A 16,088-nucleotide genomic window follows, 5' to 3' on the forward strand; every position below is an offset into this window, starting at 1 on the left:
CAGGACAAGGGGCAATGGGTGCAAACTGGAACACAGGAGGTTCCTCTGAAAGATGAGAAGAAACTTGTTTGGGGTGAGGGTGTCAGAGCCTGGCCCAGGCTGCCCAGGGAGGTTGTGGAGTCTCCTTCTCTGCAGACATTCAAACCCGCCTGGACACCTTCCTGTGGAACCTCAGCTGGGTGTTCCTGCTCCATGGGGGGATTGCACTGGATGAGCTTTCCAGGGCCCTTCAACCCCTCACATTCTGGGATTCTGTGATCTGGGCCTATGATCCCTGAGCTGGGATGCGGTGACTCCGGGATTCCTGAGGGTCCCAGTCCCATCCCGGTTTGTGTGATACCACAGGGGCTCCCAGCAGCACTGGGTTTGCCTCGCTGGGGGCTGGGCCCCCCTGAGGACTCAGCAGTGGGTGCTGTGCGCTGCCCTCCCTGGTGCTTCACCCACCTGAGGGGTCCCTGGTTGTTCCCCATCTGTCCCCTGTGCCCTCGGGACGTTGGCTGCTCTGGGCGATGGCAGGAGGGGACAGGTCACCTGGCTGAGCTGTGCCTGGTGAGGGTCCCACTGTGTCCCAAGGGGTTGGCAGCTGTAAGGGCTCTAAGGGGGCAGGAAGGGGCTTGTCACCCCCTTCTGAGCCCAGGTGTCCCCCAGCAGTGCCCGGGGACCCCCTGCTGCAGGACTGAGCTCCTGGGGTTCAGCACCCCCGTACCCGCCCCTGGTCTGCTGAGCTGGGCTGATCAGTCCTCATTTTCCTTCTCAATAAACTCCTGTTCCAGGCAGGCAGTGGTTGTTGCTTTCAAGGGCTGGGGGGGTGGAGGGTTTCATCTTTCTTTCTTTTTTTGGCTCACTGACCGGTGAGTTTGACCTGAACATGAGCTGTTTGGGTCTGGGTGCCCCAGCCGTGGGGCGCAGGGCAGGGACACCCGGTGCCGGTGGGTTTGTGCCAGGAGGGAAGAGCGCCCGTCAGCACCTTATCTCAGCCCCGCTCCCCTCTGCTTTGCCTTTGCCAAAGTTCTTCCCTGTTTCTGCTGACTTAGCCCCTGTGTGCGGAAACAGCCCCTTGTGACACCTTCCTGTCACCGGCACCGTCCCGGCCGGGCTGTGCCTGTGCTGGGCTGCCCGCCGTGCCGAGCTGTGCTATGGCAGCCGCTGCCCGCTGCGGCGTGTGGCTGCTGCTGCTGCTGCTGCAGGCTGCGGTGCCGCCGGCCCGGCCCTGCGGTGAGTATGGACACAGCCCCGCACCCCCACGTCCCGCCGGGGGGTCCCCGGGGAGCGGGGCTGGGTGGGACGGGCACCACTCCTTGCTCCAGCCCCAGGGAGGGCGTTTGCCTCGTGTGCCCCCTCCTGGTGATGAGTTTTCCAGGGCTGAGCTCCCCCCAGTGCCCACTGGGCTTAAACCTTATTCCTGTGCCCACAGCTGCCCCATGACACGGGTCCCTGGGGGTCTCCTGGGGACAGGGGTGTCACCCAGCACCCTGACAGCCCCTGGGCGCAGTGGGATGGTGCCCAGGCATTGGGTTCTCCATGTTCCTACTTCATGTCACGTCTCTGTATTTTGTTTTTTCCTTATTTTTTGCGGAGAGACTTGAGGTTTTGGGACCCAAGGTGGGAATGCAGAGGGTGTGCAGCAGGGGTGGGTGCTGGGTTTCCAGGGGTGTGGGAGCTGCAGGTGCCACAGGGCCAGTCCTTGGGGTGTGCTCAGCCCTTCCTGCCCCCCTCACCCTCCACTCCCCGGGACTGGGGGGGTGTAGGAGCCCCAGAGGAGGCGCAGGCAGCAGTTCGGGCCCTGAGTTCCCGGCTACTGGGGCTGGCGGGGGACCCAGCGCGGGACCCTGACCCCAGCATCTACCTGGCGCTGCGCCTGGCCAGCGACCACGACCCGCGTGGGGAGGAGCGGTACCTGGCGCGGCTGGAGGATGCCTTCCAGCACCGCTATGGCCGGTAGGTCCCAGGCGGGACACCAGGTCCCCACATGTGCCTGTGGGCTATGTCCCCTGTCCCCCACGCTGCCCTGGCAGCCTGCTGACACCGGGTCCCCGCAGGAGCCTGCAGGCAGCTGTCCGGCCCCATGGCCACCATCAGCAGGACGCAGCAGCCACTGAGAACAGCACGTATGTGTGTGTGTCCCGGGCACAGTGACAGCCCCCAGTGTGGTGTGGGGGCTCCAGCTGCCATCCAGAGCTGCCACGGTGTCTTGCAGGAGCACGGAGGGGCCGGAGACGGGGCGGCTGGCGCTGTATCTGCTGGGGCTGCGGGCCACCTGTCCCCCGCCAGACCCCAGTCCCCAGCGCTTACTGGTGACGTGGCTGAAGTACTACCTGGAGGAGGACTGGGCAGGTGAGAGCAGCCCCACGGGGTGACCATGGCCACCACCCACCTGTGTGCTGGCACATCCAGCCGTGGGGCCACCAGCTTGCCCTGGTGACCTGACACCTCGTCCCCAGGCTCCCGGCACCACGGCCACCCCCTGACCAGTTACTACCAGTACAGCCTGGGCGTGCTGGCACTGTGCGTGCACCGCAAGCGGGTGCGGGAGGAGGTGATCCGCCGACTGCTGGTGGCCGAGCACCATGGCAGGTTCAGGCACCATGGAGGCAGCGCCATGGGTAAGGGACCATGGGGCCAGGTGGGGTGGTGGCACCCAAGGTGGGCACATGGCACCGGGGTGACACTGCATCCCCGCAGACACGGAGGCGGTGGCAGCGCTGGCCTTCACCTGTGTGGAGCGGGAGCGGCTGGTGGGGCCTGGGCTGGCGGCTGAGCTGCGGGCGGCCACACGTGGGGTGAGGAGGAGGCTGGTGGAGGCGCAGGGTGAGGACGGCTTCTTTGGCAACGTCTACAGCACCCCGTGGGCCATGCAGGTGGGTGTCAGCGCAGCGGCCTTGGGGGTGCAGGAGCTGGTGGGGGTTTGGGACATGGGTGTGGGGGGCACGTGTGCAGGACAGGGTGTGGGCTCAGGGTGCAGGTTCATGGTGGGTGCCAAGGTGAGCATGGGTTCAGGTTTGGGTGCAGACATGGCCCAGGGCCATGACCCACCTGTAGCTGCTGTCCCACCACCTTCCTCCCTCCTGCTCCCAGGTCTTCATCGCCACCAACACGTGCCGGGCACAGCTGGCGTACGGCCGGGCCATGGCCGCGCTGCTGGAGAACCTGGACACCTTCAGCACCGCTGCAACCATGGCCCAGGTGCTGCCGGCGCTGCATGGCCGCTCCTACCTGGACATTGCCACCATGCACTGCCACGAGGAGCTGAGTAGGAGCCAGGGGGAGCCGGGATGGGGTTGGCACAGATGCCACCGCGCTGGTGACTCAATCTCCATCAGTGCCACGGTGGTTTTCTACTTGCAGACACGCTGACGCCTGCTTTCCTTGAGCCTTTGCCTGAGGTGCCAGGGAACATGACGGTGTGGCTGGTGGTGGAGTGTCCTGAGCCGCGGTGTCCCCAGGGCCGGCTCTATGACCAACCGGTGCCCGCGCCAGCCGGTGTCTCCCTCCTGGACGTGCTCAAGGCGGCTGCTGCGCAGGGACCCCACAGCTTCACGTATGTGATCCCGGGGTGGGGGGACCCTCCAGGGTCCCTGGGTGTCCATGTGTCCATGTGCCCTGCACCTGTGCCATGGGCTCACCCAGTCCCCACCGCCCGGCCCCCTGGGCCAGACCCTCACGGATCCCCCATCACCCACAGGTTTGACACCCAGGACACCCCCCAAGGCCCCTTCCTGAGCCGGGTGCTGGGGCTGGGGCCCCGGCGGCACGAACGGAGCTACTGGCAGCTCCTCACCGCGCCCAGCACCAGCCTGCAGATGGGTGAGTGACAGGTGGGGTCCTGGGGGGGTCGGGGGTCACGGGCAGCCCCCACAGCAGCTCTCCCAGCCAGGCCGCTGTCCCTCTATTCGCAGGTGTTGCTGACTACAGACCCCAAGATGGGGAGACCCTGATCCTGCGCCTGAGCCACTGGTAGAGGGAGGGGGTGATGGGAATGAAATGGGGGCGATGTCAGTGAAATAGCGGTGATGGCAATGAACCCCGTGCCCTGGGCACCAGACCTGCTGCCTTCTGCCTCGTCCTTCCCCTGTGTCCCCACGCCGGCACCCCAAACCTGCGCGGGGAGGAGCGGCTGGGACACGGTGGGGCGGGAGCACCCAGACCGGCAGCTCCTCCGGTCCCCGCTTCACTCGGGGAGCAGCCGCTTTTGGGGTGCACAAAGCAGCCGGTTTTGGGGAGGCCGAGCTCGCCCCTGGCAGCTGCCGGCCGGAGCCACCCCCTCCTCAAACCCTCCGGGGTACCCCGCCCCTCCCCACCGAGCCCCCCCTCCCCGAGCGCTCGGGGACCGTGGTGGTCCCAGTGCCACGCGCGGCACGAGGGGACCCCCGGGTGTGTCCCCAACCTGCGCGTCCTCGCCCTGGGATTCACGCCACCTCCGGGGAACGCCCGGGGCAGGGGCGGGAGGCGGGGCCGGCGCTGGCACGGGGCGGGCGATGGTCCCGGTGCGGTGGGAGCGATGGCGGACGCTGTGCCCGCCGTGACTCAGCCGGGGCTCTGACGCAGCCCCGCTGTCGCCATGGAGGCCGCTCCGGCTGCCGGCGGAGCCGCTGCGGCGGGATCCACGGGCACGGCTTCCAGCAGCGCCCGCTGCGGCGGGGGCGTCCCCGGCCGTGCTGTCCCGGACCCCTCCAGACCCCCCGCACCCCCGGACCCCGCGACGGGGCCGTGACGCGGCGGCCCCGCGGGGAGGAGCCTCCCCCGCCCCCCTCCGCTCCCGCCATCGCCAAACTTTCCGGTCGCCGCCGCCGCCGCCTCCCTCGCACTTGGCACCGGGGCTGAGCCCCCGACCCCGCCCCGCAGCGGGTGACGCCGGCAGGAGCTGCGGACCCGCTGCCGCCACCGCCGGCACCACCGCCGGGTCCCGGGGCTGCCGGCCGGTGCGGGAGGACGGGTCAGAGCGGCGGGGGGCGGCGGGGGGGAGCGGAGCCGGTGCCCATGTGCCCGCGGGCCCGGCGGGGCCATGAAGCGGCGATGGCGGCCGGCGGGGGGACCCTCCGGCCCTGGAAACCCGACCCGGGGCAGGCGGACGGGGCTCAGCCGCCCCCGGGGCCGTCGCTGCCCCTGACCCTCACGGTCCTGGCCTGGCTGGGCACCGGCAGCACCATGGCCGGCCTCAACAAATGGATCTTCGCCACCCACGGCTTCCGCTACCCGCTGCTGCTGTCGGCGCTGCACATGCTGTCGGGGGTGGCCGTGGGGTACCCGCTGGGGTGGGCGCGGGGACCGGCCCCACCGGCCCCCCGGCCCCGCGCCAGGATCTACCTGCTGAGCCTCACCTTCTGCACCAGCGTGGGCCTGGGCAACCTGGGCCTGAGCTACGTGCAGCTGGACGTGGCGCAGGCGGTGGCCACCACCACGCCGCTGGTCACGCTGCTGCTGTCGGGGCTGCTGGGCGGCCGGCGGCACCACCCGCTGCAGTACGTGGCCATGGGGCCCGTGTGCGCCGGGGCCGCCTGCAGCATCGCCGGCGGGCTGCGCTTCCACCAGCCCGGCTGTGCCTTCCTCCTGGCCGCCACCGTCCTCCGCTCCCTCAAGTCCCTGCAGCAGAGTAAGTGCCACCTGCATGTCCCTGTCCTGCACGCCGCCCCCCCTCCCCTGGCATGCACGGGGCTGCTGGTGCCACCCCGGTGCCACCCTGGTGCTGGTGCCACCCGCTGCCCATCCTGGCACCAGTGCAGCTTCATTGCCGCCCCAGCCCTCATGGCACCCTGCGCCCCAGTGCCACCCCCTGTCCCATCCCAGTCCCAGAGCCACCTGCTGCCCCCTTGGCCCTGGTGTCACCTCAATGCCTCTTTAGCTCCAGTGCCACCCCAATTCTAAAGCTACCCCATTGCCACCCTGGCCCTGGTATCACTTTCTGCCCACCTTGGCTCTCGTGTCACCCCAAGTGTCACCTCAGCCTCAGCAACACCCTCTGCCCACCCTGTCACTAGTGTGATCCCAGTGCCAACCCTCCCCACCCTGTCCCCGATGCCACCCCAGGATCACCCTCACCCACCCAGATGCCCCCCCTTGGGTCTGTGCCATGGTCCTCGCCCTGAGGTGACCCCTTTTTATTAGTGATGGCCAAATGCCTTGGTATCCCTTTGGTGGCCCATGGGCACCGCTGGCTCCCAGTGATGCTGTTCCATGTCATAGGGGGGTGACAGTGCCTGAGCCTGGCACAGGGACACCCAGGCTGCCCCGTCCTCACCCCATGGGCTCCCTCCCTCAGTGCTGTAGGTGTCTGGGTCCCCTCCAAGTCCCCGTGCCGAGTGCCATTGTCCCCATGCCTGGCGACTCCAGCAGCCTGGGCCACGATGTCCTTGGCAGGCGGCAGAGAGGAGCCAGTGGGTTGTTTTTCAGCTGGGGAGGGAATATTGGCTGTACCAGGGGACTGTGGCCCCCCGAGGCACATCACCACCCAGCACCCACCCTGGTCCCCTTGTCACCCGTGGGACATGGAGGGTGGTCCCAGGGGGCTGCTCCATCCGCCTGGGCCATGGCACATGCACGCCGGTGCGTGGCAGCCAGCCCAGCTCTGCCTGCTGTCCCCGGATGACTTGGAGGGGACACGGGGACACAGAGGGGACAGGCCACATGCCCTGAAGTTTTGCTGCCGGCTGCAAAATCAGCCACAAAAAAGAGGATGAAGGGAGGGGTGGAAGGCATGAGTGCTCCAAAATGGGGTGGGGAAACCGCCCCGTCCAACCCTGCCCTGTGGTGCCCTGGACACCCAAACTAGGGTGTCCCTGAACTGGGGTGTCCCCACGAAGCAGGGCACCCCCAGCCCCATGGAAGGGGCTGCCCCTCACCATTGACCCCCTTCTTGGTGACATTTCAGTTTTGTTAACCACTTGGGCACGGAGCGGGTGCTGTGTCAGTGGCTGTCCCTGCCGGGACACTGTGGGTGTCCTGCTGACCGTCCCTGTCCCCGCAGGTCTGCTGCTGCAGGAGGACCGGTTGGACGCGCGCCGCCTGCTCTGCCTGACGTCCCTGCCCAGCTTCTGCCTGCTCTTCGGGGCGGCCGTGGCGCTGGAGCTGGGCCCCTCCTGGGAGGGCGTCCTGCGCTATGACGGGACCCTCTGGGCCTGCGTCCTGCTCAGCTGCCTGGCCTCCGTGCTCTACAACCTGGCCACCTTCTGCGTCCTCTCCCTCACCTCCGCCCTCACTGTCCACGTCCTGGGCAACGTCACCGTGGTGGGCAACCTGCTGCTGTCCCGCCTGCTCTTCGGCACCCACCTGAGCGGGCTGGGCTACCTGGGCATCGCCCTGACGCTGGCCGGGATGTTCATGTACCACCAGCCGCACCTCATCGCCGCGCGCTGGGCGGCACGGCCAGGACGGGGGCACCCCCGGCCAGAATAGGGACCTGCGGGGGGCCGGGCACGGGGGTGAGCAGAGCTCTGCTGTGTGCACCGGGCAGGGCGTGCGGGTGTGCGCAGCTCTGCGGTGCACGGGAGGGCTGGTGTGCACATGTGTGCCGGTGTGCATGGTACTACGCACACGGGTGTGCAGGCGTGCGTGGCTCTGTGTGCGCATATGTGCATGGTATTGCACACATGGGTGTGCTGGTGTGCACGGCTTTGTGTGCATACGTGTGCTGGTGTGCACACGTGCTGCTGTGCACAGATCTGTGCCGGTGTGTGCAGGGCTGTGTGCCCATGTGTTTGCCGCTGTGCAGGGAACCTGTGTGTACACGTGCTGGTTTGCACAGCTCTGTGTGCACACGTCTGCTGGTGCAGATGGCACTGTGCACGTGGACATGTTGGTGTGCACAGCCTCTTTGTGCACCCATGTGTTGTGTGCACAGCTCTGTGCACACGTGTGTTGCTGTGCGTGTGTCTACTGATGTGTGTGGCCCTGTGTGTGTGTGTGCTGGTGTGCATGGCTCTGTGTGCACGTGCTGGTGTGTACAGCCCTGTGCACGTGTGTGTGTTGATGCGCACAGGCTGTGTGGTGCAATGGGTCTGTGTGCACGGCTCTGGGTGTGTGCGGGCATGTCTGGGTGTGCACAGGCCCTGCAAGTGTGTGGGGGTCTCTGCGTGTGGCTATGCGTGCATGGGGCACGAGTGTGTTGGTGCGTGAAGGCTCTGTGTGTGCAAGCAGGTCTCACACATGTGAGCATGTGTGCATTGGTGCGGACTCTGTACGTGTGAGCATGTCTATGTGCACGGCTCTTTGTGCACGTAGGCGTGCATGTGCTGGTGTGCACAGGTTGTGTGTGGCTGTGTGTGCAGAGCACGTGTGCACACGTGTTGATGTGCACAGGCTCTGTGTGTGCGTGGGTCCCTGCCCACAGCTCTGCATGGGGCACGTGTGTGTTGGTGCGTGCAGGCTCTGTGCAAGCAGATCTCACATGTGGGCAGGTGTGCTGCTGTGCACAGGTACTACGTGCACAAGCGTGTCAGTGCAGAGCCTCTGTGCCCTCGTGTGTGGTTGTCTGCACAGATTCCACGTGTGCAAATGCACCTCTGAGTGTGCCTGGCTCTGTGTGCAGGGGGTGTGTGTGTGCAGGTGACGGGGCAGCTGTGCACACAGGCTCTGTGCGGGTGAGCAGGGACCCGTGTGTGCATGCACTGTGTGCACACACAGGCTGGGCAGGCACAGGGCCGTGGCTGTGGATGCACAGATCTGTGCACCTGAGTGCTGTCCTGCCTGGGGAAACACAGAACAGTACGTGTGTGTGTGTGTGTGCGTGTGCGTGCATGTTTGTGTACCCGTGTGTGTGTACACGTATGTGTGTGTCTGTGTGTGCACACGTGTGTGTACACGCGTGTGTGTCACTACTGAGCTCTGCTGGCTGGAGTGAACCCGGGGCTGTGCGCACACACGGTTCTCGTGGCCAAACAAGATGCCCAGGGATGGGGTGGGTGAGTGTCCCCTTTCCTGTCCCCAACCCCACCGTGTCATCCTGATCCCATGGAACTGCCAATGGCACTGCCGGCGCTGTTGGTGTCCCCACCATGTCCTGTCGGCCACCACGGCTCCAGCTCCGGCCGCATCTCCCACCTGGCTGTGGTTGAGCAGGCAGGAGCAGGCAGGGCTGCCTCACACAGCCCAGCGAAGGGGACGGGGACGGCTCAGACCCACCCGCCATCGCTCTGGGACAGCGCTGGGCTGCGTGGCAAAGGGACGTCCCAGCAGGTGTGCGCCCTGGCACCAACACCAGCACACACGTGTGTGCCCAGCCCGGCGGGCGCACCGACACCACCGCACGCGGTGCTGTGGTGGCTGCTGCTGCGCTCACCGTCTCTGCGCCGGGGCCGATGGACCCAGCTCTGATTGCACTTGTCCTGAAATAAAGCTCTATTTTTGTCGTACTCCACCCTGGGCTCCTGGGTGATCTCCCATCCAAAGCGCTCGCCAGCATCATGGCAGGAAGGGAGGCACCGCCCGCTGTCGGGATGGGAAACTGAGGCACAGCAATGCCTCGGGAAGCCCAGCTCGCCGGGGGAAGCCAGCGCTGCTGTGCCCACCGCAGTGGTGTCTCTGTGCTCTGTTCTGGGACAGCTGCGGTTTGGCAGCCGCAGGCCTGGCGCTGGGACCCTCGCGCAGGACACGGGAGGGACGCGGTGACAGGGAGAGGAGCCACCAGCCGCACTGTCCGGAGTAGGGCCAGCCCCGCCCTGGGGCAGCATCCTGTGCCCTGTGTCACCATCCGGTCCCTGTCCAGCCCGTGACTCACGTCTCCCCACACCCACAACCCGCAGCCCGTGGAACTCCTGCTGGCTCCCGCCCTCTGTCCCAAACAGCGATTTTCTTCCACTCGTCAGGATGGTGAGGTTGGGGCTGCTTCTCAAAGTGTCCTGGGAACGGCTCCTGCCCTGGCACACGGCAAAGGACGGGCAGCTTGCCGGGCTGCCGCGGTGTGCCGGGTACTGCGTGCCTGCCGCCGGTGCCACCTTTGCCGGGTGCCCCAGGGCCACAGCTGGAGCGGAGCCTGTCCTGCGAAGGACAAAGGGCCCTGAGTTACCAGCAGGTGTCCCCTGCTCTGGGCACGAGTGTGGCAGCCGCCAGCCTGCTTGCTCTCTGGGCTCACATTTCAGAGGCTTTTCCATGACGGGGAGGGCTGAAAGTTATTTTGGTTTAACGGTTCAAAAGGTGAGTCCTGGGGCAACCCCAGGGGTAGGGCTGGGGGGAACTCCCCTCCCGGGCATCACCAGGACCTCCCACCTGCACTGTCCCCTGCAAGGGGACAGGAGAAGGGGGACCAGCAAACCAACCCTCGTGCTGCATTGCCGGGTCGATGGGCCCTTCCCTGGGCAACGCGCAGTTGTTCTGGCCCCCGACGTATTTATTGGCACTGGGGTCTGCCTGGATCCTGCACCTGCGGCTTTGCCCTGTCTGCCCCGCGGGTTCTGTGTGTCCTGGTGCTGGCCCCGTGCCCTGCTCAGGGACTGTCACCTGCCACTGCCCGCTGTCCCTGTGCAGGGGGGGCTGGTGCCGGGCTGGCACGGGGGTCCTGTGCCCACGGTTTGTGCTGGGCCGGGGGCTCTGGGGTTCCCATGAAGATCCTGGCAGCAGCGGGCAGGCTGGCCTGGCGTGGTGGCCCTCTCGGGTATTTCAGGCCGTGATCTCAGCCTGGTGGCATCCGTTCGGCCAGCCGTCCCTCACCCGGCCTTCCCTCCGCCCCAGCTCCAGGAAGGATTGGGTTTCCCACAGGCAGTGGCCCATGTGCCGGGTCTGGCACCGCTCCGGCTGAGCCGGGCGAGGGAGAGGCAGCCCAGCCCCGCTGCTCTGCGGGTGGGGGAGCAGACTGGGGCACCTCTGACACCTTTCTGGGCAGCAGACCCTGCAGCACGGGGCAGGACGAGCGCAGCGGGAACAGCGGAGGACGAGGACAGCACAGGTGTCCCCAGGCCTCAGCCTCCCCGGCAGTCAGTGACTTCCCAGTTCCCCTCACCAACCCCGGCTCCCCGGGCCCCATTTTGCCATGGTGAGGGTACCAAGGTGGACTATCATCCTGGTCTAAGTGCCACGACTCTGCTGCTGAAGCCCCCGTGGCTCTTGTGCCCCCAAACGTGGGGGCCTTTCCTCACCCATGCATCTCGCCAAGCATCCTCTGGTTCTCAACTCTTTAAATAACGTGGACTGGGAAGGTCTTGTAACCCTCACACCCCCATTCCAGGGCTCATTAACCCCTGAGATGCCGCTGCCCAGGGTTTACTATACAGCAGGCACCTGGCACCCAGCCTGGCCTTCCCACACGGGCACTGCCCTCGGGTTTCTGTGCTCCCTGTCCTGAACCACATGGGGGGGACCAGAGATGTGAGGGGTGACAGCTCTGAAGCTGCTGAGGGGACACCTCCACATGCTCAGTCCCACCATGCTGGAGCAGCTGGCTGACAAGGAGCTCCAGGTGAAGTGTGAAAGGCTGATTCTTCTGGATTTGTCCCTGAGGGTGGTGAGAGCCTGGCCCAGGTTGGGCAGAGAGGTGGTGGATGAACCATCCCTGGAGACATCCCAGGCCAGGCTGGACGGGGCTCTGAGCAACCTGAGCTGGTGAAGATGTCCCTGCTCATGGCAGGGGGGGCACTGGGGGAGCTGGGAAGGGCCCTTCAACCCAAACCATCTGTGATTCTATGATCTGCTGTTAGACCACTGCTGAAATTACCCTCTGAGGTGGTGATGGAGCACACCAGGGAGCGAGCTGTGAGCCACTGCCCTTGAGGAGGAGCAGCGTGTCTCTGTGCAGGGGAGAGGAGACCCAGGGTGGCTTTACTGGGTGCCTGGGCACACAGGGTGGAAATTTTCTGTGTTTCAGGACAGGGGATTAATTACTGCCCTTGGGGATGATGGGAGGTTTTACTGCATTGGCACAGAGGAACGCGGATCTGCAGCGGGGAGGCAGTGAGGACAGACACTTGCTAAGCTGGGAGCCTAAGTGGGTAAATGGTCCTTCTTTCATACGCCAGGTTGGGGTCTTGCAGCTGCCACATCAGTTTTCAAATGGTGTCAGGGACCAGCCTGCTCTGGAGCTGAAATTGTGGCAAAACCTTTCTTAGGGTAGCCATAGCCAGGCAGTGCAAGAGGCTGCCCAGGGCAGTGCTGGAGTCACCATCCCTGCAGGGCTGGACAGACGGACATGAGGTTCTCAGGACATGGGGCAGTGCCTGACCCAAGCATAGATGACATGAAGAGTGCAATGTCCCACAGCAGAAAGCATCTAAGGATGCTTGAATCTGCCAAAGGCTGGTTGGAGGCCAGGAGTTGGACAGGATGTCCCTGCCAGGCTCATGTTCTCTGCTTCAGAACCTAAAAACCCCTCCAGAGTTTGCTCTTAACCATGTTGGGGCAGGCTGGCTGTGCTGGTGACTTTATTGCTCTCTCACTAGGGCATGGGCTCACTGCTCTTTGTTTTTATAAAATATCTTCACTTTACATCATAAAGTTTTGTTACTCACCACAGCTGTCACTTGAGCTGCTTTGACACCTGCCAGGTGTCAAAGGTTGGTCACTGTGGGTGTGGAGGAGCACTCCCAAAGTGCCACCAGTGTCATACACAATCACAGAGTCACAGAGGCATTTTGGTTGGAAAAGCCCCTCAGGATCATCGAGTCCAACCGTAACCCACCCCTGGCACTGCCCCATGTCCTGAGAACCTCATGTCCGTCTGTCCAACCCTCCAGGGATGGTGAGTCCAGCACTGCCCTGGGCAGCCTGTTCCAATGCCCCACAGCCCTTTGGGGAAGAAATTGTTCCCCACATCCAAACTCAACCTCCCCTGGCGCAATGTGAGGCCGTTTGCTCTGCTCCTGGCACTTGTTCCTGGGGAGCAGAGCCTGACTCCCACATCGTCACAGCCCCTCACACTGACCGGGGCCGTGGGACTCTTCACGCTGACCCGGGGGCCGTGGCTCCTCTCACACACACATCAGCCCGAAGCCTCCTGCTCCCACCTGAAATCTCTCTGTTATTGCCACTCCAGACTTGCTGGAGCTGAAAGATTCATGCTGTGATAAACCAGAATTAACACACGGTTTGCTGTTGAGTGGTGCCAAAGCGTGCCCAGATCAGACTCCTAGTTTATAACAATGCGATGACCTCGTGCCATGATCCACACTGACAGCAGGCCCCCTCCTCCTGCTCCACCTTGGCTTCCCAGCTCTTCCTGAGCAGCTCACAGCTCACCCAAATAACCACCGATCTCCATAGGGAGGCCAAGGCACCTTCGGAAAAATGGTTGGGGCAATCAGGTGGGGGAAGAGAAAGGGTCAGATAGCGGAACGCGGGACACCCTTGCGCCTGTCCCGGGTGGGGATGCTGGAGTCTGTGCTGTTCCTGCCCTCTCTGGAATGCAGATGACTGGACTTAGGGTTGCCGGCTCAAAGCCCTAAGTCATATTCCAGCCAGGAAAAACAGCCATTGGTGACACTCCAAACACCCTGACTCACAGCTAGTTTGTGTCCTGTACAAGCACAGTTTGTGCTGGAATAAAACAACGCTCTCCAAACACGTGATGGTTTCAATGTTACTGTCAGGACCCTGATACAAATGATGTGTGAAAACTAACTGCACAGCTCAAACTGTGCTCATTTTATTTATAGTAAACTCCACTGCCGGCTGTCTGTGTTGTCAATCCCCGTACTCTCAGCTGCAGACCCCTTTAGACGAGGAGATTGTTTTCAGTGCTCGGGTGTGGATCTGGAAGAGCTGCGCTGGCTTTCCCGTGGGTTCTTGCCAAGAGGCCCCAGGGGCTCGTTTGCACTCAGAGCAGCAGCATTACCCTTACCACATTTTATAAACACCGGTATTGCCGGTGAGCCGATCATTCGGAGCCTGTTGGCACTGAGGGCTCTGTGCTGGTAGGGGATGTGCTGCTGCCAGAAGCTCTTGTTGGGTCGAACGATGGGTGGCAGGACCCGACGCAGGGGTGGGTGTGTGTTGGGGACATGGAGTGTGTTTCAGGAGATGGGCCAGGCAGACGGTGGGGACCCGCTCACCCCAGCAGTGCCATGCAGCAGCATCCAGCCTGTCCCCATGCTCCAGATCTCAGCTGAGATGGAGTCGGAGCAGCTGGAGGTGCAGGTGGTGGGGGTGTCCCTCATGGGGACACACAGGCACCTGATGTCAGGACAGAGGGCTTCACCACCTCCAGGGCACAGGAATGACCCGAGGCTGGAACAGCTCTGCTGGGAGGACAGGCTGAGGGAGCTGGGGTGTTCAGCTGGAGGAGAGAAGCTGTGGGGAGACCTTAGTGCAGCCTTTCTGAACTTAAAAGGGGCTGATAAGAAAGATGGGGACAGACTTTTCAGCAGGGGCTGTTGCGATAGGACAAGGGGTGATGGTTTAAACTAAAGGAGGGAGATTCAGACCAGATATGAGGAAGAAATTTTTTATTATGAGAAACACTGGCCCAGGTTGGGCAGAGAGGTGGTGGATGAACCATCCCTGGAGACATCCCAGGCCAGGCTGGACGGGGCTCTGAGCAACCTGAGCTGGTGAAGATGTCCCTGCTCATGGCAGGGGGGGCACTGGGGGGGCTGGGAAGGTCCCTCCAACCCAAAAGTGTTCTATGAGTCTGTGAGTCTATGATGGTGCTGATGCGGTGGGTGAAGAACAGGAGGTGGCTGTTGGTGGCCACCTTGTCCCCGAGGTAGAGGTTGGGGTGATCCATGACAGGCTGCCTGGCCGGGGGTGTCGGGGCAGGGTGGGGACGGCTCCTGGAGCCACCACCATTGGGGCACCCCAGTTGTGACTAGAAATACATGTAGAAACACACCCAGCCCTGTTCCCTGCTGGGCCCCGCTGCCCGGTAGCCCCAGGGAGTCGGGGAATGGTGGTGCAGCCAGGCCGGGCCCCACGGCAACCGCTGCCATGCGCACAGCGGCGGGACCGGGGCCATGGAGGAGCGGGGCGGCGGGAGGCCTCGCCTCACCTTCTTCCCACCGCCACAGAGCCGGCAGCTCGGCGGGCCCCGGTGCGCGGCTGGGGACCCTCACACTGCCCTGGGGACCCTCACACTGGGCTGGGGGACCCTCACACCATCTGGGGCTTCGGGACCCTCACACTGTCCTGGGGCTGGGGACCCTCACACTGGGCTGGGGGACCCTCACACCATCTGGGGCTTCGGGACCCTCACACTGTCCTGGGGCTGGGGACCCTCACACTGGGCTGGGGACCCTCACACCATCTGGGGCTTTGGGACCCTCACACTGTCCTGGGGCTGGGGGACACTCACACTGGGCTGGGGCTGGAGACCTGCACACTGGGCTGGGGCTGGGGGACACTCACACTGAGCTGGGGGACCCTCACACTGAGCTGGGGGACCCTCACACCATCTGGGGCTTTGGGACCCTCACACTGAGCTGGGGGACCTTCAGAGCAGCTGGAGATGGGGCACCTCATACATGGGCTGGGGGTTGGGGAAAGAGGTCAGAGGGGTGGGCTCGGCACCCCCTGCACCCCATTTTGTGTGACACAAAGCCCCTGTCACCCGGAGCAGCCCTGTGGACTCGGACCTCGACACTGACAGCCATTTGCCCGGCAGCTCCTCCGGCCGTGTCGGCTGCCATGCCCTGCTGCTCATGGAGAAGAAGGTGATGGCCTCCACTCCCCCTTGCCCCTCCAGGGCCCCCAGGATGGGGGGAACCCAGGATGGGTTCACAGCCCCCTCCAGCACAAGGGGAGGGTTTGTTCTGTGTTTGGCTGTCAGTGGACCAGCCTTGGAAAAGCAGAGGGAGATCCTCCTCCCCTGAAGCGGTTGGTAGTGAGACCCGCAGGTGACACGAGGCTGGAGGGACATCTTGTGCAAACACTTGGGTCTCAGTTCTCCAGAGTCCTTAAACCATTGCCGAAGTCTGCAGCCCATAGGTCTCCAGCCTGCTGGATCGGGGTGTGGGTGCCACGTTGGCAGGCAGCTATCGGCTCTTGGGCTGCCTTCGATGAGAATGGTTGCACCTCCATCCTGACCTCAGGACACACTTGCCATATCCTATCTGCAAGTCAACTACATTTGGAACAACAAGCTACAGGCGTTTTCAGTCATGGGCTTAACTGGGACTCAGATGTCATTCCTGCGATATCGAAGGAGACCAAGGGTAAATGATTAGAAATGGGAGAAG

At 64.0% G+C, this 16,088-nt stretch overlaps 2 protein-coding genes across 2 annotated transcripts; both read left to right on the plus strand.

Annotated features, from left to right (window-relative positions):
• The first annotated feature begins 950 nt into the window (after positions 1 to 950).
• Positions 951 to 4,042, plus strand: TCN2 (transcobalamin 2). The gene is made up of 10 exons (XM_071815821.1): positions 951 to 1,215; positions 1,749 to 1,938; positions 2,040 to 2,108; positions 2,198 to 2,334; positions 2,442 to 2,603; positions 2,683 to 2,858; positions 3,076 to 3,250; positions 3,346 to 3,538; positions 3,683 to 3,804; positions 3,897 to 4,042. The coding sequence occupies exons 1-10, from the start codon at positions 1,137 to 1,139 to the stop codon at positions 3,956 to 3,958; spliced, it is 1,365 nt and encodes a 454-aa protein (XP_071671922.1). The 5' UTR covers positions 951 to 1,136; the 3' UTR covers positions 3,959 to 4,042.
• Positions 4,043 to 4,451: 409 nt separating this feature from the next.
• On the plus strand, positions 4,452 to 9,349 carry SLC35E4 (solute carrier family 35 member E4). The gene is made up of 2 exons (XM_065851904.2): positions 4,452 to 5,590; positions 6,962 to 9,349. The coding sequence occupies exons 1-2, from the start codon at positions 4,978 to 4,980 to the stop codon at positions 7,387 to 7,389; spliced, it is 1,041 nt and encodes a 346-aa protein (XP_065707976.1). The 5' UTR covers positions 4,452 to 4,977; the 3' UTR covers positions 7,390 to 9,349.
• The last annotated feature ends 6,739 nt before the right edge of the window (positions 9,350 to 16,088 follow it).

The sequence above is a fragment of the Patagioenas fasciata genome, chromosome 17 (genome assembly GCF_037038585.1).
Source record: "Patagioenas fasciata isolate bPatFas1 chromosome 17, bPatFas1.hap1, whole genome shotgun sequence".
NCBI classification, from domain to species: Eukaryota; Metazoa; Chordata; class Aves; order Columbiformes; family Columbidae; genus Patagioenas; species Patagioenas fasciata.